The 22,344-nt window shown below is 40.7% G+C and overlaps 1 protein-coding gene across 1 annotated transcript; it reads right to left on the bottom strand.

The window, feature by feature from the left end:
* Window positions 1-1,756: 1,756 nt before the first annotated feature.
* On the bottom strand, window positions 1,757-21,589 carry LOC139155475 (mucolipin-3-like). The gene is made up of 13 exons (XM_070730614.1): window positions 21,449-21,589; window positions 19,498-19,665; window positions 18,155-18,308; window positions 10,884-10,968; window positions 10,710-10,806; window positions 8,083-8,182; window positions 7,219-7,331; window positions 6,979-7,128; window positions 6,354-6,455; window positions 6,110-6,232; window positions 5,517-5,746; window positions 4,249-4,262; window positions 1,757-1,902 (listed from the first exon to the last, which is right to left on the bottom strand). The coding sequence occupies exons 1-13, from the start codon at window positions 21,587-21,589 to the stop codon at window positions 1,757-1,759; spliced, it is 1,623 nt and encodes a 540-aa protein (XP_070586715.1).
* Window positions 21,590-22,344: the final 755 nt, after the last annotated feature.

Below are 22,344 nucleotides of genomic sequence, written 5' to 3'. Positions count from 1 at the left end.
AAACATGTCTGTGCATTTCTTAAAATAGAAATATATTAAGTTAAGAATGTTTTTCTGGTACAAAGTACTCAGGGCATTAATAGTGGTTAAGGCACCAGGCTAGAAACCAGGAGCCTGTGAATTTTAGTCTTGCCTTAGACATGAAAGCGATGGATAAGAGACTGTTTAAGTTCAAAAAAAGGAGGTTTTTCATAAAATAATTAGAATAAATAATGAAGCCAACCATCTTTATGTTGGCTGAAGAACTAACAGATTCACAAATTCAACAGATTTGACAAACAATAAACAATTGGGACTCAAAAGTCCTTTAGTGATGTCTCAAATCACAGAGAGAAGATACTGAAACCATTTGCTCTCTTTTACTTTTAAGGTAATTTAGATACCTATAAAAACAGAGAAAATCTTGTATGATTACCGTATTTTTGAGTATAATATGCATATTTTTCCACCCTAAAAGAGGCTGAAAATTTGGGTGCATCTTATACTCCGAATGTAGCTTTTTCCGAAGGTTTTTTTTCAGCCCTAACAAGATGCTAATTATCTTCCCAGGTTTTACCTTGCTGGCTTTTTCATTGTTACTTTCTCCGAATGTTTTTTCCAGCCCTAAGTCTTTGCAGGCTTTTTTTCACTGCTCTACTTGCTCCAAATAAGTTTCTTTCCAGCACTAACGAGGCACTAATAATGTTCCGAGCTCTGACCGGCTGGCAGGTTCTTTCATTGTTCCTCTTTCCGAATAAGGTTTTTTTAAGCCCTAACCAGGAGATAAAATAATGTGTGAAACCGACCAGATTAAGGACGCTAGCCAGATGAATATCTGGTAGGCAGATTTCCCTCCCTTATTTTCCTCTCCAAAAATTAAGGTGCATCTTATACTCCGAAAAGTACAGTAATTTACGTAGAGAGTTATTCATACATTGTGCCTGTAACATAACATAGTAAGAGTAATGATAGTACATCACAATATGTTTTTCATAAAAAGTTTAAGCTGTGCATTATATGTTAATTATGACTCAGAATTAACATAATTACCAGCACATATTTCAAAAACATTTATGACAATTTTGTGCCTCTTATATTTGAATTTCCTCTTTGATGATTTCTTACTGAATCTGTGATGATTGTCTAGCTCCAGAATATCCAACTACTTTCAGCTATTTTTGCCAATGTTTTTATTAAGACCTAAAAAAGGAGAAAAGGTACAGAGAAGTTATCCAGCTGCACAAAATATATAATAAAGAGGAAGAAATCAAAATGGTCCCATTTTATAAATCAAACAAGATCTATTGATCTAAAGAAAATAATTTTAATAAATATAAGTCATCCTGAATAAGAAGTGCAAGATTAGATACCGTATTGTTATTAAAAAATCCAAAGAATTAGTGGGGATAATCACAATTGCTCACTTTAGAAAAGTATAACTAATACCAAAGTTATCTTATGCACCATTATTTAAAAGGTTCACTGATATCTTTATTCCTCAACCCTCAGAAAGTTTAAAATAAATCAGTAATTGCTTTCACTTTTAACCATTTGCAATTCTGAAAAACGGGTATCCATCCATCCATCCATCCATCCATCCATCCATCTATGACATTGGGGGATCATGGGAATCCAGAGCAGCTTTCAAACCAGTGTAGGGTCACTAGGCTTATGAGGAAGTGCCTACAGTTTCACTAGATTCAAGACTGATGTTCTGTTAACCTGCTTTCTGTTCTCTTAGCAGCCAACTTAATTTAATATTGAAGAAACCAAGCTGTCAGATGATGCAACTGTCACCCAGGCCTTTAGTCACCAACCTTTTACAACAACAGAAAATATTTATAGGACTCTCCTCTTCTAATCTGTATCTTCCAGAGTTTTGCAGGTCTTTGCACTGGGCTATGAATGAATGAAGTTCTGTCTCTTAAATTTTTAAAGAGGGGTGAGGAAAAAAAGGAAAGGTCAGGTTTCTCCTGGTGAGTTAGAAGCCATTAAATAAGTAGAAAAGTGAGGTTCTTGCACCCTATTTCTCATCCACCTTCCCCCAAGTTTCCACATGAGATTGTGAAATTAGGGTAGACTTGTAATCTGCATTTTATCTGTCTTTAAGCTCTTTAAGCTCTGGTAGAAATGACAGGGGAACACAACTTTGAGCCTCAGGATTCCAGGCAGACTCTAGTAGCCTTGGAGGAAATATTCAGATGTCTTCCAAATGATGCTGCCAAATTATACTTTTTCATACGAGAGAAGAGGAAAATGCTGAAATCAAAGAGCAAAGCCATCTTCTCTGGCCCCTTGTGATTTACATGGATACATCCATTCAGTTTTATTGCCCAGGAATGGTAAGAAAGTGATATGGTTCTGCCATCTTCCAGCATGGGTTTTCAACCTCCCACAGCACTAGATTTTTTTCAACTTCTGATATGAAAGCTAACCAGAGCCAAATCTGCTTTGTCAAATCGTACGTTAGCTACCTGAAGATGCTGATGGCTGCTAAGGCAATAATTAAATAATAGAGAGGGAGCAAGGGCTTTGAAATATGGTGCTGGAGAAGACTTCTGCGAGTCCCTTGGACTGCAAGGCGATTAAATCGGTCAGTCCTAGATATCAATCCTGACTGCCCTTTAAAAGACCAGATGCTGCAGATAAAACTCAAATACTTTAGCCACCTAATGAGAAGGAAGGACTCACTGGAGAAGAACCTAATGCTGGGAGAGATTGAGGGCAAAGGAATAAGGGGATGATAGAGCAGTGTTTCCCAACCTTTTTTGAGCCGCGGCACATTATTCATATTTTCAAAATCCTGGGGAACACTGAACGGGGGGGGGGGGCGCGGGGAGGCTAAAGAAAAGTTTGGACAAAAAAAATATATCTTCCTCCATTTCACTCTATTTCTCCCTCCCTCTTTCTCTCTCTTCCTTCCTTCCCTTCTTTCTCTCTCTCCATCCCTCTTTCTTCCTCTCTTTTTTGCTCTCTTTCTCTCTCTCTCCTTCCCTCCCTCTATGTCTTTCTCTCTCCCTTGCTCTCTCTCTGCCTCTCTTGCTATCTCTCTTTCATTATCTCTCTTTCTCTCTCTTTCTCTGTCTCTCTTGCTATGTCTCTTTCTTTCTCTCTCTCTATCTCTTTCTCTCTCTTTCTCTGTCTCTCTCTCTGTCTCTCTTGCTATCTCTTTCTCTCTCTCTCTTTCTCTGTATCTCTTGCTATCTCTTTCTTTCTCTCTCTCTCTGTCCCTCTTTCTCTCTCTTGCTATCTCTCTTTCTCTCTCTTTCTCTGTCTCTCTCTGTTTCTCTTGCTATCTCTTTCTCTGTCTCTCTCTCTTGCTATCTCTTTCTCTCTCTCTCTTGCTATATCTTTCTTTCTTTTTTTCTCTCTCTCTTGCTAAGTCTCTCTTTCTCTCTCTCTCTGTCTCTCTCTCTTGGGCGGGGGGGCGGGCAGGGGGGGGGCTAAGAAAAAGTTTGGACAAAAAAAATTATCTTCCTCCATTTCACTCTATTTCTCCCTCCCTCTTTCCTCCCTCTTTCCTCCCTCCCTCTTTCCTCCCTCCCTCTTTCCAATGTATCTCTCCCTCCCTCTTCCCTTTCTATCTCTCCCTCCCTCTTTCCTCCCTCCCTCTTTCCTTTCTATCTCTTTCCTTTCTATCTCTCCCTCCCTCTCTCTTTCCTTTCTATCTCTTTCCTTTCTATCTCTCCCTCCCTCTTTCCTCCCTCTCTCCCTCTTTCCTCCCCCCTCTTTCCTTTCTATCTCTCCCTCCCTCTTTCCTTTCTATCTTTCTCTCCATCCCTCAGCGGCAGCAAAGAAGAAGGAAGGCAGGCTGCAGAGGGCACCGAGGACAAGAGCGCTCGCTCGCTCCCTCGCCCTCTGACTTCCCTCCCTCGCTGCTGAATGGACGAGCGCGGGCACGAGCGCGCATGCGGGCCCGCTGCAAGAAGGTTTTTTTTGCTTTTTTCCCCTTCCCCCGCCTCACGGGAGAGAGAGAGAAAGAGCAGCACCCTGTCAGTTCCGAGCGCAGCCAGGGAAAGCGGCCTCGAGCCGAGTGTGAACTGCGGGATGCGGCAAAGGACTCCTTGCCAACCAAAAAAGGGGTGGGGGTGGCGAAGGCAAAGCCTGGGAGGCGGGGAAGGGAAGAGCGGGAGACCCCCAGACAGAATGGCTGAGGGGAAGGAAAGATGGAAGGAGGGAGGGATTGAGAAGCGAAGCCAGAGAGGGCTGAGAGAATAGGGGAGTGGCGCGCAAGAGAGAGGGGGTGGGGCGGGCATTCCCGAAACGGACGGAGAAAGCCCTCTCTCGCAGCGAAAGCGCTCCCAGCCAGGGGGCTGTGAGAGAGGGCTTTCTCCATCCATTTCGGGAAAGCCTGCCCCGCCCCTCTCGCAGTACCCTGGCTGGGAGCGCTTTCGTCCCGAGGAGCTGCAGCCGCGCCCCAAGGCAGGGGGCGGCGGAGGAGGAGAGGGGGCAGATCGGGCGGGGGGCAAGGCCGAGAGTCCAGGAGCGCGAGGGGGGTGGAGGCACCATGGAGATGCAGGGGCGGCCGCAGCTTCCTTCTACTGCCCGCACCTCCCCGCCCCGCCCAGCTGGAGCTTCCCTAGGAGCTTCGTGGCACACCTGACCGTGTCTCGCGGCACACTAGTGTGCCGTGGCACACTGGTTGGGATACGCTGTGATAGAGAATGAGGTGGCTGGATGGAGTCACTGAAGCAGTCAGCGTGAGATTTAATTGACTTCATGGAATTAGGAATTGTGTTGAATTAAATATCCTTGTAATTCAATATAAACATAAATTAACTTAAAATCTTGTCTTGCTCTTGGGGTCTTCTCATGTCAGTATTGCAAGAAGAGTGCTTGAGGGCTTTTCATATTTTTTTTGTCTTTAGGGCCTACAGAGGACATTAGGAAGTTGGAGCACCCAAACTATCTTCTGAAGAGATTCCCTCATATTATAGGCAATGGGAAGGGAAAAACAACTGTTATCATAGTACATGTCCTCTTGCCCAAGGGAAATTAAGCATAGTAGTTCAGATTAAAATAGAGTTGGGAAATTAAGCAATATGTTATAGCCTTAAACTTCAGTCTTGGTTGTTCTAAAGAACTTGCTCAGTTCTTTAGAACCAGATAAACCATGCTAACAAAAAAAAAATTAAATACAAAAAAATTATCACTCAGCTATGGAATAAATCGAACAGATGGCCTGTGATTTGGATGCATTATGCGCAGGCCAAGCCCACCCCAGTTCCCGCAAAGGGGGGAAACATCGCAATACATCATATGAAGGTAACATGACTGTGAGTTTGACATAAACGTGATCACACTGCATCATGATGTCATCATGCAAATGGCCCTTTTTTGCTTACTTGCAGTAAATATGAACTTATCAGAGCTCTGTGTCATTTGTATGATGATGTCATGATGTTATGCTGAATTCTTGCAAAGGTGTAGAATATCTCTGTTTGCACAAGAGACTAATGAAATGAACAAAATCGTTTGATATTCAGAAAACTATTTCAGAACTTTTGGAAATTCACATTTCAAAAATTAAACGTAACATCCTATAGTGATGTTTATGTACCTTCACTGTTTCATACGTGTCTGTAATTAAGGCAATGAAGAGACTCAGGACCATGTAGATAAATAGGCTAATGAAAGAGTAGAGGTAGATCCAGCTGAACAGCCACACCAGGTAGCTTTTCTGTTGCATTTTTGCAAAAGTAGCAAACATGTCATCTCCATTTATCAAAGAGAAAAGATATTCAGAAATCATATTCAAGGTATGGAACTAGAAGAGAACAAATATTCAGGAACAAACAGACAAAAGAAAAGAAAATTATTTCCATTTTTGCTCAAGTTGTTTAAAAAATACTGGTCAAATACAGTAAACTGCAAATAAATGTTACATGTTTTACTCAATACCAGCCTTTGAAAATCTCTGGATATTACAATATTTTATTAATGTGCATCAATGCCTCAGATAATGCAGAATATATACCTATACGTGACAATTCTGGTGATCATGTATAGTTACATAACTAAAGTGATAAACTGGCCCTTTCAGATATCTTGGCAGCGTGCTCATTTTGTCAACATTTGCGCAAGACCCTTCAGATACAAAACTAGATGACAAACATTCAAGTCACAGTACCTTAGCATGATATGGGCCCAGCACAATCCAGCCACAGAAACAATAACCCAGATAGATCATAGCCGCACAGGAGCAAAATTGAATGACATTGGGCAATGCTGCACGGAGAGTCAAAATAAGCAGCTGAAAAACAAGGCCCAAGAAAAACCCAGAGATGCTCATTAGACTTTCCAAAGATATTCAGCATTGCTAGGTAATAACAGAAAAGAATACCAAGAGCATGAATGTTCCAGAAGATCCTTACATTATATTTCTTAAAGAAGCTGAGATAGCGGATCACTCCAAGCCACACAAGCATGGTGGAAGTTCCTAACAGGATACTGCAGACATCATAGCTTGTCAGACTCTATATGAAGATTAAGATGATGTTCAATAAATTACACTAACGGAATTTCAGGTGGGGTGCCCATAAAAAAGGACCTTTTATATTCATTTTAACTCTTGGGGATACCATAATTTCTTTTCTTTTGACACTGATATGGGTGACATAAAGTTTTGCTAGATTAGGAGACCGTTCTTGGGAGGTGAGTAAACCTTATTCCATTAAAAAGAAATGGGCTAAAAATGTCAGGGCTGTTTCCTGGTGGACAAAGAGCACAAATGCATTGCACAGCAAATTAATAGACTTTTGATGATATGCACAGATACTGCTCATTTCTAATTTCTAATGATATTACCATGGATAGGTAAAATATACAGCTAGAAAAATGCCTTCTCTGGAGCAGCAGTTTTCTCAACGTGACCATTTTCCCCAGTTGAAGACTCAAGTGAACTATAAAAATAACAAAATTCAGGTTGGTCAATAAGATTTCAATTGGGACTTCCAAAACTGGAACACAGGCGATCTAATCAGCATTCAAGTCACTTACCTTAGCTTGTATCTCCATCTTTAATGTAGAACCAACTATGGTAAGAAGGTCACTAACGATGATCATGATATACCATCCATTGACAAATTCTACTAGATCAGAGAAAGATACTTCTTTCTTATAGTGATGTTGGAAAAAAGTCACAAATTCCTAGGATACCTGAGAGGGCAAGAAAAGAGAAATTGCTATTGAAAAGCTGCAATTAAATTTATTAAGAGATACTGACAAACATAAGCTTACCCTTTGTAGATAAATTCCTTTAATTACAGATCGTGTGCAGAGAATCAGTAATGCAAGACATGTCAGTATGACAAAACCATCAAAGATCATCATATAATGGGTATTCTTCTGTACTGGGAAAAAAAGATTGATATATTTGTCTATGCATAATAGTTAACCTGATACTCTCATAGAACACATACTGATTTGTGTCTGAGGGGAAATTTTCTTCGTGAAATTGCCTTGAGAGAGTGCTAATAATGGAGAAGAGGCCTCCATCTTACTTAATTTTTCAATACAGGGAGAGGTGGATAATTAAAGGATTCAAAGCCATCAAAAAGAATGAATGCTTCACACTTTTGGTAGTCTAAAGAGGACCCCTCCTCCCTCAAGTTGTGTACTTATTTGCACTTGGGGCAAATTTCCCATTGTGGGGAATTCCCTTCTAATATACTGTAAATCAGAAGTGAAATTCAGCAGGTTCTGACAGATTCTGGAGAACCAGTAGCGGAAATTTTGACTAATTAGGAGAACCGGCAAATACCATCTCTGGCTGGCCCCAGAGTGGGGTGGGAATGAAGATTTTGCAGTATCCTTCCTTGCCACGCCCACCAAACCTCACCCACCAAACTGGTAGGGAAAAATTTTGAATTTCGCCAGAACTGTAAATATTAACCATATAGAAAGAGACTTTTTTTAAGGACTATAGGTGAAATGATGTAACACGCATTCAAATTGCGTGCTCAGTTGACAAACATACTTTTAAAAATATAGTTACTGCAGATTATAGCAAATACTGTACTTAACTTCATGCATTACTAAGCCTTCAATAAAACCTAATAAGCACTAAATAAATAATAACAAAAGTATGTTGTTTAAGCTTACTTGATCCAGAAACATGCCAGTCTTTACATTCCTTGATGGCAATATCATTGTCTAGGCTTATTTTAATTCTTCCACTATGAGCTTTGTTATCAAAGAGTATCTGTAGATATTGTGGAGATAGAAAAGATGCTATTATTCTTATTTCTAAACACTCGTTAGTTCAGATAGAATCTGAATAATTTATGCCAAATGCTTGGTAATAAAATCAAAATCTATATCTATCTATCTATCTATCTATCTATCTATCTATCTATCTATCTATCTATCTATCTATCTATCTACCTACCTATCTACCTACCTATCATCCATCTATTTATCTATCTATCTACTATTCTTCTCAAAAAAGCCATAAAGTCTTATAGTTAACTTGAAGTATAACTTTGAAGTAGTGATGCCATATAAAAAGCATGTTTTGTAGAAAACAGAAAATGCTTGGGATTAGTTTAGTTCTGTCATTGTACCATTCTCCCCCAAATCTAAGCAGTTTAAAAATAAAGTGGAGAAATAGAATAAAGGAAGACTATATCTGAATAACCCTCGAACAAAACTTAACAAGAGAACACTGACCCAATGTCCTCATCTTTTTAATATTGTTTCAGAAATATTTCTATTCTTATCACTATTTGGGTTTTATTGCACCTTTCCATCTGAGGAGTATTCAAGTTGACCGCCAGCCACAGTCAACCAAAAATAAATAGAAACAAATTTTAAAATGTACAATACAATTAGGTATAAGCAAAAGTATTAATATTATTGTTAATATTATTGTCGAAAAGCTAATACTATACAGAATTATGTTTTGAACTTAACTAAAAGGAGAATAGGTGAGTTACCGCGAGAATTAATGTGAATTGCAGGACACACACACACACAAACAAACACACAAAGAATAGGTGATTTACCAAATGGGTATTTGCAGCTGTGGGCAGGCAAATCTCCGGTAGCAATAAATCATTGGTGCCTGCCTCTTGATTAGTTTCAGCATTATCATTTCACTTCATTCTCTACTTCTAAGTTGCTAATGTATATACTGCAATAGTCCACTTTAAGAAGAAGCTGACACAATCTAGGCCACTGATGGGCAACCTTTTGAGCTTGGTGTGTCAAAAATCGCCAAAAACCCGAGCATAACTCGGGTGGTGTGTCACCTTGAAAAAAAAAACGGAGGGTCAGGAGCGGTCCCAGCTACGTCTTTTTTTTCACTCCCCTCCTCCTTCCACACGTTTTGCAGTCATGGCATTGTGGAAAGAAAGGAAGGAAGGACGGAAGGAAGGAAGGAAGGAAGGAGAGAGAAGAAGCATGCAACACAGTTACTACTTGGGAGAGAAAGGGGGGGGGAGAGGAAAAAAAAACTAAGGAACACCCCCAAGTCAGCCTTTCTATGCTTTGATTTGAATTAGGGTTAGTTAGGATGTAAAGTTTTGGGGTCTCACTTTCAGGTGCCTCCAGCCCAGCTTGTGGTGCATTGTGGGGGAGAAAAGGTCCCTTTTATTTTCTCTCTCTTTTTTTTTGCTGCAGTCAAAATATCAATTCATCCGAGACTGCGCCCTGGACAGCACAGAACTGGGGTTTACTTTTGAGTAATGTGCATAGGATGACACCGCGATCTATTCAACCCACTTGATCTACTTGAACTTCTCAATCTACTTGATCTCCTCAAACCTTTCCCCCCTCCTCGTCCCCACCCCTTCTGGCATGTGCTTTTATTTAGAGGGAGGTTGTAAAAATCTAGTTACGAGCCGCCAAAGGAGGAAGCAAATGGCGCGACGTCCATGCACTTCTTTTTTCGGACTCTCTTTTTTGCGAGCCCAGCATGGTTTTTTTATTACAAATTAATAACCCCTCATCCTTTACATTTAAACCGGTAAGGGTTTACCTTAGCACCGTCTCCTGCAACAGCTATAAGAGGAAACAGCGCCTTGAGCAGGACTCCGCCGAGGGGTTCCAAGTATTATTATGACTACAGCAGCAACTGCTGCTGCTGCTACCTTACTTCCGGGTTTGCAAACTCAGGACCAGACTCATCTCGGCGGAGGGATTTCAATTTTTCTCTTCTGCCCTCCCCAATGCGACCGACCCAAGGGGAGGGGACACCGCACGCTGCTCGTGGAGGGAAAGAAGCGAAGGAGGGGAGGTTGGAGTAGATTTCCTGGCGGAGCAATATTTGTTTACGGGATGAGCAGTTTAATGTAAGCAAAGTAGGACCACCGGGTAAATAGCCCTGGGAGTGAAATTAAAATTGCAACTGGCGCAATTTTTTTTTAATCGGTGCAAAACAAAATTAAGGGGAGAGGAAAAATAATAATAATAATTGCGCTTGCTGTACCTGCTTGCAGTCGGTGGGAAATTGGAAAGCAGGGAGATTTGCATCTTGGCCACTCCCTAAAGCTCCCCGTTTCTCCGGCGGCCACGTGTCACCGAAAATGGCTACGCGTGTCAGTGCTGACACGCGTGTCATAGGTTCGCCATCACTGATCTAGGCCCATTTCTCCCATCCCAAACCTGCCCTTCAGAAAATGACTAATTACAAGTCTTCATCATTTCATTTTTTTAAACTTGCTTCCTAGTTTATCTGTACATAAACAACCAAACTCAGAAAGTTCCAAGGACTCCACCTTTGTACTTACTGTTAGTGTGAAATCAGAGCAGTCTGGGAGTTCATGTTGTCGAATGGTCTGGAGATTAATGGCCTTCAGTTTGAACGTGAGTGTCAGAGTTACAAGTCTAGAACAGAGACCGGAGCTTTATTTCACCATTACCAAAAATATTCAAGAATGCCAGCAACTTTTATTTCTCCTCACCTCTGGAAGTCCAAAGTAAAATTGAAAGGAGTCTTCCTCAGTGTCCCATTTTCCAGAGGTAGTATTGGCTCCACATAAAGACACTCTGTGGGAAGACAGATGCTTTACGGCATATAGAAAATACTCAATATTTAATAAGATGAGGAAGACAGAAAATCAGTAATAAGGAAATTAAATCCAGTCTGGTCACTGGTAGTCTTATCTAAATAATACGAGAAGTAAAATCTTTCTTCATACTTGCAAGAAAAAAGCAGCTATGTTTTTTCATTAATTTAATGCATATATTTACTGAACTTCTGCCTTATGGGAATTCTTATTTGATAAAGAATCCCTGGAAATATCTGCTTGTTAAAAATAAACCCAAAAAGGAAATTTTATACTTGACCCACAGATCAGAATACCCTAATTTCTATGGTTACAGGCCCTTCTACTTATGACTGTAGAATGATGTTTCAATGCAGTTATGAATTACTTCCATCTAAATAAAATGAAGAAACAGTAATTCAGAAAGTGCTTGTACTGTAATTATTTGTATGTGTTACACATTGGTTCATGTAATTGCATACATATATCAAGAAAAGACCCTCAATCTTTCAACAGTCCTTTGATATCTTTCAAACCCAAGAGGTTTAAGCTAAGATATCCTTACACAATTCAGCTTTTGGTATTGTTTGGAAATGTTGTGCACATATGTTTACTACATTAGTTCGCTAAGAGATTATTATTTATGTCACTATTTCCAAACTCCAAAAATAAGTCACAATGCTTCTGAATTCTCATAACAGACACTACCAATAATTCTATATGTTCAGTACTCAATATTCATGTTGAACAGTTAAGACTGTCCACTCAAATTTATTCACAAAGTTTCAAAGGCCAGTAGAGTCAGCCAATATGAAATGAAGCAGACCACACAGATATCTTGAAGACGGTTCCGTTTATTCAGCTCTCTTGCAAGTGACTTCAGCAAGGAACGCGTCTGATCTGTCAGTGTCAAAACAGCTCTATTTATACTTTAAAGGCTCGCGTCTAAAAGAAACGGCCGTGCGTCTTAACCAATCAGACGCGACCTTGATTTATTCACATTTTAAATTGACAGAGACAGTATTTTTTACAGAATTTCTTTTTACAGACTTAACACCCCTCCCTCATTGGTTGAGTACAACTGTCAATCAGTGAGCCATGTGATGTAATCCTCCAGTCTGCTTGGCCTGCGTGAAGTTCGATCAGACCTGCGCAGATCATTTGCGTCTGGGATTTCCACGGAGGAGGATGGCTCGCTGTGATCTCTTGTTTGCGGCTGGGCCCGAGTTGGGGCTCTGGCCTGCGGTCGAGGATATGTTGGCGTTGCACCGATTCCTGATGAGGAGGACGGCTCGGAGTCGTTGGAGGATACTTCTGGCCGTGGTGAGTCCATTTGGTAATCAAAAAGTTCAGGCTGTGTGTGAGAGTCTGCTTGGGGGGAAGAATTTTTGTTAGCGGCCTGTTCGTTGTCAGGTGTTATACGCCCCCGCAAGTGATCTATGTGCCGTTTCCATGTGCGGCCATCCTCTAGTAGAATAATATATGTTTTAGGAGCTGTTTGCTGGATTATTTTCCCTTTGAGCCAATTTAAACCCCCATCAAAAAATTTTGCAAATACATTTTGCCCTAGGTACAAACTTCTTTCAGGGTTTACACAGATTACATCATTATAATTATTTGTACAATAACGAGGGTGCAACCTGTCCAGAGGGGACCTTATTTTTCGACCCAATAGAATCTCTGCAGGGCTTTTATTTGTGATGGAATTTGGGGTTATATGCTGCATTAATAAAAATTTATCTAAATTGTGTTGTATTTCCCCTGGGCCTGCCCTGCGTAGAGCTTCCTTGGCTACCCGAACATAACGTTCTGCCAGACCATTAACCCATGGGGAATAAGGAGATGTGAGGGCGTGTCTGACCCCCAAATTACTTAAAAAACATTCAAATTGTCTGGCAGTCAATTGTGGCCCGTTATCAGAAACCAGGATGTCGGGACACCCATGAGTGGCAAACAAATGGTACAAAGCCTTTATAGTGGCACAAGTAGTGATGTTTTGCATGGCTATTATTTCCACCCATCTAGAGAAAGCATCTACTACAATCAAAAAATTCTGAGATCCAATAGGGCCCGCAAAATCGATGTGTATACGTGACCATGGCCCAGTGGGTTTCTCCCATTCAACCGGTGTTGTCTTAGGGGGATTGGGACGTGACTCCTGGCAAGGGTCACAGTTTGCTACCCACTGCTCGATGTCTGTGTCTAGGCCTGGCCACCACAAGTGTCCCCTGGCCAAACCCTTCATTCTAACAATGCCTGGGTGGCCCTCATGCAGCATACATAACACTTTCTGTTTTAGACTGTTGGGAATGACCACCCTGTCACCCCATAACACACAACCCTTCATGTAGGACAATTCCAATCTTTTTGATTTAAAATCTGTTAGTCCTGCTTCCTCAGGGTCTCCCAACCAACCCCTTTGTATACAATTGATAACTTTTAGCAATATTGGGTCCTTCTTGGTGTATTCAGCTACCTCTTTGGCTGTGGTCAAAGGGTTTTCCTCGAAGTCTAATAGCAATATGTCCTCTGACGGGGTTGGGTCTTTAACTAAGTCTGCCATGGGGCATCTGCTTAGGCCATCTGCATGGTTTATTGCTTTTCCCCCTTTGTGGGTTAATTCATATTGATAACCTGATAAAAATAGTGCCCACCTAATTAATCTGGGGGACATGAAAGGAGGAGTTGGCTTGTTAGAAGCCAGTAGACCTAAAAGGGGTTTGTGATCTGTGATTAGTTCAAAATTCCTCCCACACAGGTAGTTGTGAAATTTCTTCACGCTAGATACTAGGGCCAATGCCTCTTTGTCCAGTTGGCTATAATTTCTTTCGGCCATGGACAATGTTCTGGAGAAAAAAGCGATTGGGGCTTCTGTTTTGTTAGGCATTATATGAGCCAATACCCCGCCTACCCCATAAGCCGAAGCGTCACATGTAAGCCTTATGGGCAATATTGAGCTGTATTGAACCACTACGCTTTTAGATGTTAACAATTGTTTTATTTTGCGAAAAGCTTCGCGCTCAGGTGTGCCCCAGGTCCAGGGAATTCCTTTCTGCAGCAGTCGGTGTAGAGGTTCTGCTGCCGTTGCCTTCTGTTTTAGAAAGACAGAATAAAAATTAAGAAGGCCCAGAAATGCTTGGAGTTCTGTCTTATTATTTGGCTCGGGTGCTTCTGTTATGGCTTTTAATTTTTCTGTTGTGGGGTGGATTCCCTCACCGTCTATTCTGTAACCCAGGAATTCGATGCTGTTGGCTCCCCATACACATTTGTCTGCTTTTACTCTCAAATCCCTGGATTGTAGCCTGGACAATACTTCTCTAATTCTTTCATTTAATTGTGATTGGTTTTCCCCTGAGATAAGGATATCATCAAAATATGGGGTGGTTCCTTTGATGCCTGCCAATAACCGCTCCATGAGGCTTTGGAAAATGCCCGGGGCTATGCTAACCCCAAATTGTAAGCGGGTGCATCTGAAAGCACCCCTGTGAGTTACTATGGTCTGTGCCAGAGATGTGGGCTCATCGACCGGAAGCTGTTGGTATGCCTGTGCGAGGTCGATTTTAGAGAAGACCCTTCCCTCCCCTAGTGAATGCAGGAGTTGTTGGACTACCGGAATTGGATATGGGTGGTGTTGGAGGGCTTTGTTAATCGTTGCTTTGTAGTCTGCACAGACCCTTAACGAACCATCAGGTTTAAGCGGTGTTACTATAGGGGTTTCCCACGGCCCTTGCTCCACCGGGACTAAGATGCCCTGAGCTATTAGTTTATCCAGTTGGATGTCCAATTTAGGGAGGAGCGGTAAAGGAACCCTGCGAGGCTTGAGTCTGACAGGGGGAACCTTGGGGTCTAGAGAAAAAGAAATAGGGGCCCCATTATACGTGCCCAATGTAGGGCTGAAAACCTCAGGGAACTCATGCACAAAATCAGGAATATCATTATCAGCATTAATTTTACAAATTCCCAATATTTCAATGCCCAGAGGAGACATCCACGTTAACCCAAGGAGGGAGTGTTTAGCTCCCTCAACCACAACCAATGGAAGAGAACATTTACATTCCTTAAATTGGACAGGCACATCTACTTTCCCTAATACAGGTATAACATTTCCCTGAAAATCCCTTATGACCAGAGTTGTCTGCATGAAATCAGATTTAAGAAAATTAGGCATATACATTTTAAATTTGTCCCAAGGCATAATAGAATACTTTGACCCTGTGTCCAATTCCAAATTACAAGGTTTGCCATTTAAAAGTAACGAGATGACAATTTTGCTCCCTTTTTTCGTATTTGCGCAATTTACGTAAGTTTGTGCGTTACTTCGTGAGTAGTCACTGTTAACGGTGGAGTAGTTTCTTCGGTTGAAGCCTCTGGAAAATTTGTTGTCTCGCGGTTGTTGTGCCTGGTTGTTGAATCTTTGTTGGCAGGGTGCAGAGAAGGACTCCTCGGGAAGGGGCGCTCTGCATGCCTCGGCGATGTGCCCGCGCCGGTTGCAGCGGCGGCAAATAGCGTCTCGGAACGGGCAGCGTTGTCGTGAGTGGTTCCCTCGGCATCCGGGGCAAGGGTTGGATGGTCGTTGGTATCTGGGCTGTCTGGGTTGGTCAGATGGCAGCAGGAGACAGGTGTCGTCGTCCATGGCAGCTGGGCTGAGGTCATCAGGTGCCTCGGCGTGGGAGACAGCAACGGAGATTTTGGAAACGGTTTCTTTTTTCTCGTGTTCTTTGAGTTCTTTTGCGGCCGCGTCAGCTACTTCGGCAGTTTGAGCCAGCTTAATAACAGATTGAAGCGTTGGCTCGTCTTCAGTTAGGATTTTATTGCGGACTGCGGCGTTTTTCATTCCAAAAATAAGAGCGTCGGTGAGGCGAGATTCCGGGCTGTCAAATTTGCACTTTGACAGCACCGTACGAAGTCGCGTGGCGAATTGGTTTATGGATTCCGACTCACGTTGTGTCATTCTTGAAAATTGGTGTCGGTAGACTACGGCAGGTTTCGTTGGTTTAAAGTGATTGGCGAGTCTTTCTTGGAGGTCGTCCCAAGGAACGGCTTTAGCCGGGAGCGGGTCGGTCAGCGTTTGGACGAGGTCGAAGATTTCAGTACTGCAATAATTTAGAAAAATCACCCGCTTCCTGTCGGCTTCGGCTTCTCCCATTCCTGCCGCTTCGAGGAAAATCTCGAATTTTGCCATGTAGGCGTCCCATGACGACTTTTCGGGGTCGAAGTAGTCGGGAGCCCGGCCGATCTGGAGGTTGTTCATTCTTGACACGTGGATTCGTCGTTCTCTCGTCGCCAGTGAAATGAAGCAAACCACACAGATATCTTGAAGACAGTTCCGTTTATTCAGCTCTCTTGCAAGTGACTTCAGCAAGGAACGCGTCTGAGCTGTCAGTGTCAAAACAGCTCTATTTATACTTTAAAGGCTCGCGCCTAAAAGAAACGGCCGTGCGTCTTAACCAATCAGACGCGACCTTGATTTATTCACATTTTAAATTGACAGAGACAGTATTTTTTACAGAATTTCTTTTTACAGACTTAACACAATATATTTCGGTATTTGCCTAAAGCACATAAACATGAATGGCTCAGGCAGATAAGCTAACTGGATTTGTAAGTGCATTGTAAGGTGACATTTTCTTCAATACTTCAATACGCCCCGAGTCTTCGGAGAGGGGCGGCATACAAATCCAAATAATAAATAAATAAATAAATAAATAAATAAATAAATAAATAAATAAATAAATAAATAAATAAATAAATAAATAAATAAATAAATAAATAAATAAATAAATAAATAAATAAATAAATAAATAAATAAATAAATAAATAAATAAATAAATAAATAAATAAATAAATAAATAAATAAATAAATAAATAAATAAATAAATAAATAAATAAATAAATAAATAAATAAATAAATAAATAAATAAATAAATAAATACTTCAGGGCAAAAGTAAGAGCGCAAAATAATCCACACAGCAAACATTTATGTCATCCAACAGGTTACTAATGCTTTCTATCACATGTCTACAGTCTGAGGGCACTGCCTCACTTTTCCTAATAGTAAAGTTCACCCTGAACCTGAATCACCAATTAGTGTTGGTGATGTTTGCAATGTTGAGTTGGCAAGACCCTTTTGTGGATGAGGGACATCAATTGCTTCAATTTTGATTATACTACAGTATCTTGCAAGTAGATGCACCTTAATTCTGTTCAATAATTACCAGTATGAAGAACCTGCTTCAGATACAATAAAGTCAACACACTGGGCTATGAGTCAGCCATTTTTATCAGCAGGGTATCAGGCCACTTGGAAACTAAACCACGTACACCCTAAAGGTGCTTTTTTAAAGAGGCACCTGGACTTTCTGGTTTTTCTTTGAAGATGTTCTGTTTCTCATCCATGAAGCTTCTTCAGCTCAGAGTTGAAGAAGCTTATTGGATGAGAAGCAAAACATCTTCAAAGAAAAACCAGAAAGTCCAGTTACTTCTTGAAAAAGCACCTTCAGGACAACCATAACCTGGATGACTGAGAATCTCCATAGATATAAACAATGTACAGCTATATGGAATATATTAGGTCTGACGGAAGCTGACATCATTTGAGTGAAATGGGGCAAGGAATTAAATGAAGCACCACTACTGCAGTTTTCATGACTTAAACAAGACTCTAATGTACAAGTAGTCCTCACTTACTAATCACAGTTACTAAGTGATATAGTCATAAAGTGAAACATCACACGATAGTTCCACTGCAGTCATTAACCAAATCACCTCAGGTTGTTAAGCAAAATGGCATGTGACTTTTGTGACTTCCTGCCATTTTCCACAATGATTCTGCTTGTTGGAAACAAGCTGAGAAGGTAACAATGGATGTTGCAATAGCTGCAAGTTCAGGGATTGGTCTTAAATATACCTTTTCACTGTTGTCGTAACTCTGAACTATTACTGAATGAAGCAATTGCTAAGTGAGGACTATCTGCAGTAGTTGAATTTCTTCCTGTACAAATAAAATATCTGAAGTGTCTACCCATTATATTGTAATGATACTGGAAATTACTATGTGTTTGCTTTTAAACACTATGACTTTGCTCAAGTTGTCTCTCTTTCTGATCTCTGCCCACCCCACTCTCATTCTCCTTTCTCTCTCACACACAGAAACAATCTATCTGATTTGAGTCGTTCAGTATATCACCAGTTTCAATTTCTGGGTCAATATCGAAAGTGTCATTTCCAGGGCTGATAATTCCTCTCTTGTAGAAGTAATGACATATTGCCATGGGCGTCTCTTCTGATCCTTTCTTTTCGTAGGCGTGATTCCCAACCAAAATAGCACGCAGCTGTAAGAACTAAGCGACAAGGTACAACCAGTTAATGGAGCGGCCTGATAATTAAAACTGAACTAATTGGAGACGCAAGAGAATGTCTGCGATGGAACATACTGCTTTTCAGATTTATTGATCTCATGAATAGAATTACAAAGATTAAGGTTCAAATAAAACTTGGTCAAATGGATTCAGTCATAGAAAACCTCATTTTTATGGGCCAATTGCCTGTGTTACCTTTATCTCATGAGGTTATTATGGAATTAAAAGGTCTGCATCTCTTGCCTCATTAGAGCCAATGCAAGCTCTATGGTATAGGAAACCAATGTGATTTTCCTTCCATTCATATCTGTTTACATATAATGACTTGGCTTTTTTCAAGCTTAGTTTAGGTTCAGTGTACAATGTTTTATAAAATACTAGCTGAAAACCCAGCGCTACACAGGTATTTATAGACGTCAAAGCATTTGTCTGACAGGGAGCCATTGAGAAGGGTCTTTTTGCCCCCTACTCCCATGCCTATTACCCCTGCCCTCCCCCTTCCCCCTCCCATGCGATCTTCTTTCCTGCTCTTTCTACAATCTTGGCACTTTGCCCCAAATCCACCAGGGGGCTTTGTCTGCCTCTGACAGGGAGTCATTGAGAGGGGCCTTTCTTCCCCCTACCCCCATGCCCATCACCCCTGTCCTGTCCCTCCCCACTCCAATGCACTCCTCTTTCCCACCCTTTCTACAATCATGGCACTTTGGCCCACCTTCTATCAAGAGAAGGGAATATCAGGTGCTTTCCCATTGGTCCAGTGGAGGGCGAATGTCATGGCTGGCTTTCCAGAGGAAGCTGTGACAGAAGTGACATCACAGACAATGTCCACACTAGGATGCTGCACTCGCTCTCATTAATGGCCCAGGTGTTTCAGAGTTATGCTGGAACACATATACACACTAAGGGGTGCTAGGGTGTCTTACTCCCACAGTATTTGTTTCCAGAGGGTAAATCATCTGTGTACCAAGTTTGTTTAAAATTGCTTAAGCCATTCCAGACTTATGCTGGAACATACAGCCGATAGATAGATAGATAGATAGATAGATAGATAGATAGATAGATGGATGGATGGATGGATGGATGGATGGATGGATGGATGGATGGATGGATAGATAGATAGATAGATAGATAGATAGATAGATAGATAGATAGATAGATAGATAGATATTACCTGGTTTATTGCAAAAGAGATCTGGTCATAGACCTCTGTTTGCGTGTACACTGCATAGGTGTCATCCATGCTGTCCATATAGCCTTTCAGGAATAGATGCTTAAAGGATACCGTGTTTTCTTCTTTAAATGTAACCACCATTTGATTGCTTAACCCAAAAACTACAAGCTGAAAATATCAATAGAAAGGGAATTCTTCAGCTAAAATACTCAAAAAGTCCATTCTGACCACAAGTACATTACATTTTATAATTGATGGAGTATTCGTAGCTTCCGTATCTTTCAGAGTATAAGACACACTGGAGTGTAAGACGCGCCTTAGTTTCGGTATTCATCTGGCTAGTATCAGGTATTCATCTGGCTAGTGTTCTTAGTCAATTCAGCTTCAACACATTATTTTATCCTCTGGTTAGGGCTGAAAAAGCCTTTTTCAGAGGGGGTAGGAATGAAAGCAAGCCTGCAAAGACTTAGGGCTGGAAAAAACCTTCTTCGGAGGGCATAGGAAGCAGAGAAGATTGTCAGCACCTTGCTAGGGCTGGGGAAAAAAGCTTTGAAAAAGTAACATTCAAAGTATAAGTCACACCCAAATTTTCAGCCTCTTTTAGGGAGGAAAAGGGTGCCTCTTATCTGTATATTTTGAAAATTTACCACCATTCCCTACTCATTCTCTTGGTAGTTTCATTTTACTCTGAGAGTGTGAAAGGTAAATAAATCAGGAATTGAACATATAGGGAAAAAAAGCTGGGTACCATCCCTCTGATTCTATAACTTTTATTTTCATTCAGTGGTCAAAGACTCCTCCTATATTTATGTAACTGTATTCTTGTTATACTTATAATTTAGCCCAGTTCAATATCACGACTATTTTATTCTTTTTAATCTTGGATCTGGTTTGCTGAATAAAAACATAATATAATATTAGTATAGTTCATATTGGACATTTTCATACTATATTCTGAACACACAGATTTCCTTATAGTTGGTGAACAATGAGCATTTAATTAGTAGAAGGCTGAAGAGTGACATATATAATAATAAAATGAAACTGCAGGTGTAATCTTGATATTGTTCATTGTCTCCACTTGACTAATAGCCTATTCTGTTCATTACCCCAATCCAGCATCCATCAAATATTTGGACTAAAAGTTCTATAATTCCTTAACGAGATAGCTATGTTAGCTGGCACTTATGAAAGTTCTTTTGCAACACAGATGAAGAACATTATTTATTATTTATTTATTTATTATTTGGATTTGTATGCCGCCCCTCTCCGAAGACTCGGGGCGAACATATGATGAAGATACATATAACATTATTAAATTTGTCAATACTAAATACTTGACAAAAATATTTTCTTCCAAAATATTCAGTGTGTAAGAACACAGGTAATTTCAATACTTACAGATGGTCCTTGATTTACAATCACAATTATGACCAACATTTCTCTTTGCTAAAGAAGGCAATTATTACATGAGTTGTACCTGATTTTATTTTAAAAAATGGGGGGGGGCATGGTTTTTAAATGAATCACTGCAGTAATTGATTGAATTATGCGGTTGCTAAATAAATCCAGCTTTCCCTATTGACTTTGCTTGTTGGAATGACTTTGCTTGTTGGAAGCCAGCTGGAAAGATTGCAAATGCAGGTCACATGTTTCTAGGATGCTGCAACCATCATTAGTATATGCTGGCTGTCAAGCGCCCAAATTCTAATCATATGACCATGCCCTTGTAACTTTAGACAGTTGCTAAACAAATGGTTATAAGTCGAGGACTGCCTGTATTAAGGTCTGAAAGTTTCAAATACCAACCGTACAGATGGTTCTAAAAACACAAGTCTCTAAAGAAGCAGTAAATCAGAGGTTGACACTCAACTGGTTATAATTTCTTGAATTTATATAGCAGTAGCTAAAAATGTGTAAGTAATAATTGTACTGCAGCTGTGTATCTCACCTGGATAGTGACCATAGCTATTTTCAGAATTTGTATGCCCAGCTTCCACGGTTTCCTTCCTCGGGCCCAGAATTTTTCACAGGGATTCATAAAGAAAAATTTAAGTTTTCTTCTTAAGTGATCTTCCAGAAGCTGGTACATTGATGCATGATGTTTTACACTGTATAAATGTCCATCATCCTGAGTACTGCAGCTGCCTACAAGCAGGATTTTCCATTGCTGGAACAGAAAAAAACATTAGCAATATTGGAATGATTAACCAAAAATGCTATGCATGTATTTGTGAGCATATCTAAAACTCAAGGTGTGATTGTCTCCTTTAACAATGAGAGTTTCAACTCCAAACTACAAGTATTACAGCACCTTCCATGCCAACGTATAGCTCATCGATGTTATTTCATCAACTAATCACAGCAGTGAAAAAGATATTAACAGTGAAGAAAAATGAGTTCTCCCATAGTTCTCATGTTCCTATCATAGAAAGCATTATTTTTGGAACCAAACATAAGGAGGTTTTTGTCGAAGAGACGGAGTAACGACACGGATACAAGAGCTGGATTTAAAACTGGGTCATTTTTATTAAAATAAATTAGCATAATTTATTCAACTAAATTAGCATAAATTAACATATCTAATTATGACCCAAACAATGGACCTGCAGGGTCAAACAATTGCTTCCGGGGCGGAAAATGACGTCACATAAACTTCCTGGGCAACATATGGGCGTAGCTCCATGCTAGTCCAGGTGAGGGACCCCTCCCTCACCTGAGACCCTGCCATGCACTTGCATGAGGGGGATCCCGCCGGCTAACCCCTAACGGGGGACTTAAAGGTGCGGGACCCAAAGACAGGTTCTCCCCAACTGCTCAGGTCGCTTCCACCACAAGCTTGGAGAG

The sequence above is a fragment of the Erythrolamprus reginae genome, unplaced genomic scaffold (assembly GCF_031021105.1).
Source record: "Erythrolamprus reginae isolate rEryReg1 unplaced genomic scaffold, rEryReg1.hap1 H_21, whole genome shotgun sequence".
Classification (NCBI taxonomy): Eukaryota; Metazoa; Chordata; class Lepidosauria; order Squamata; family Dipsadidae; genus Erythrolamprus; species Erythrolamprus reginae.
The sequence above is the reverse complement of the archived record's forward strand: the minus strand, read 5'-3'. Positions and strand labels throughout refer to the sequence as shown.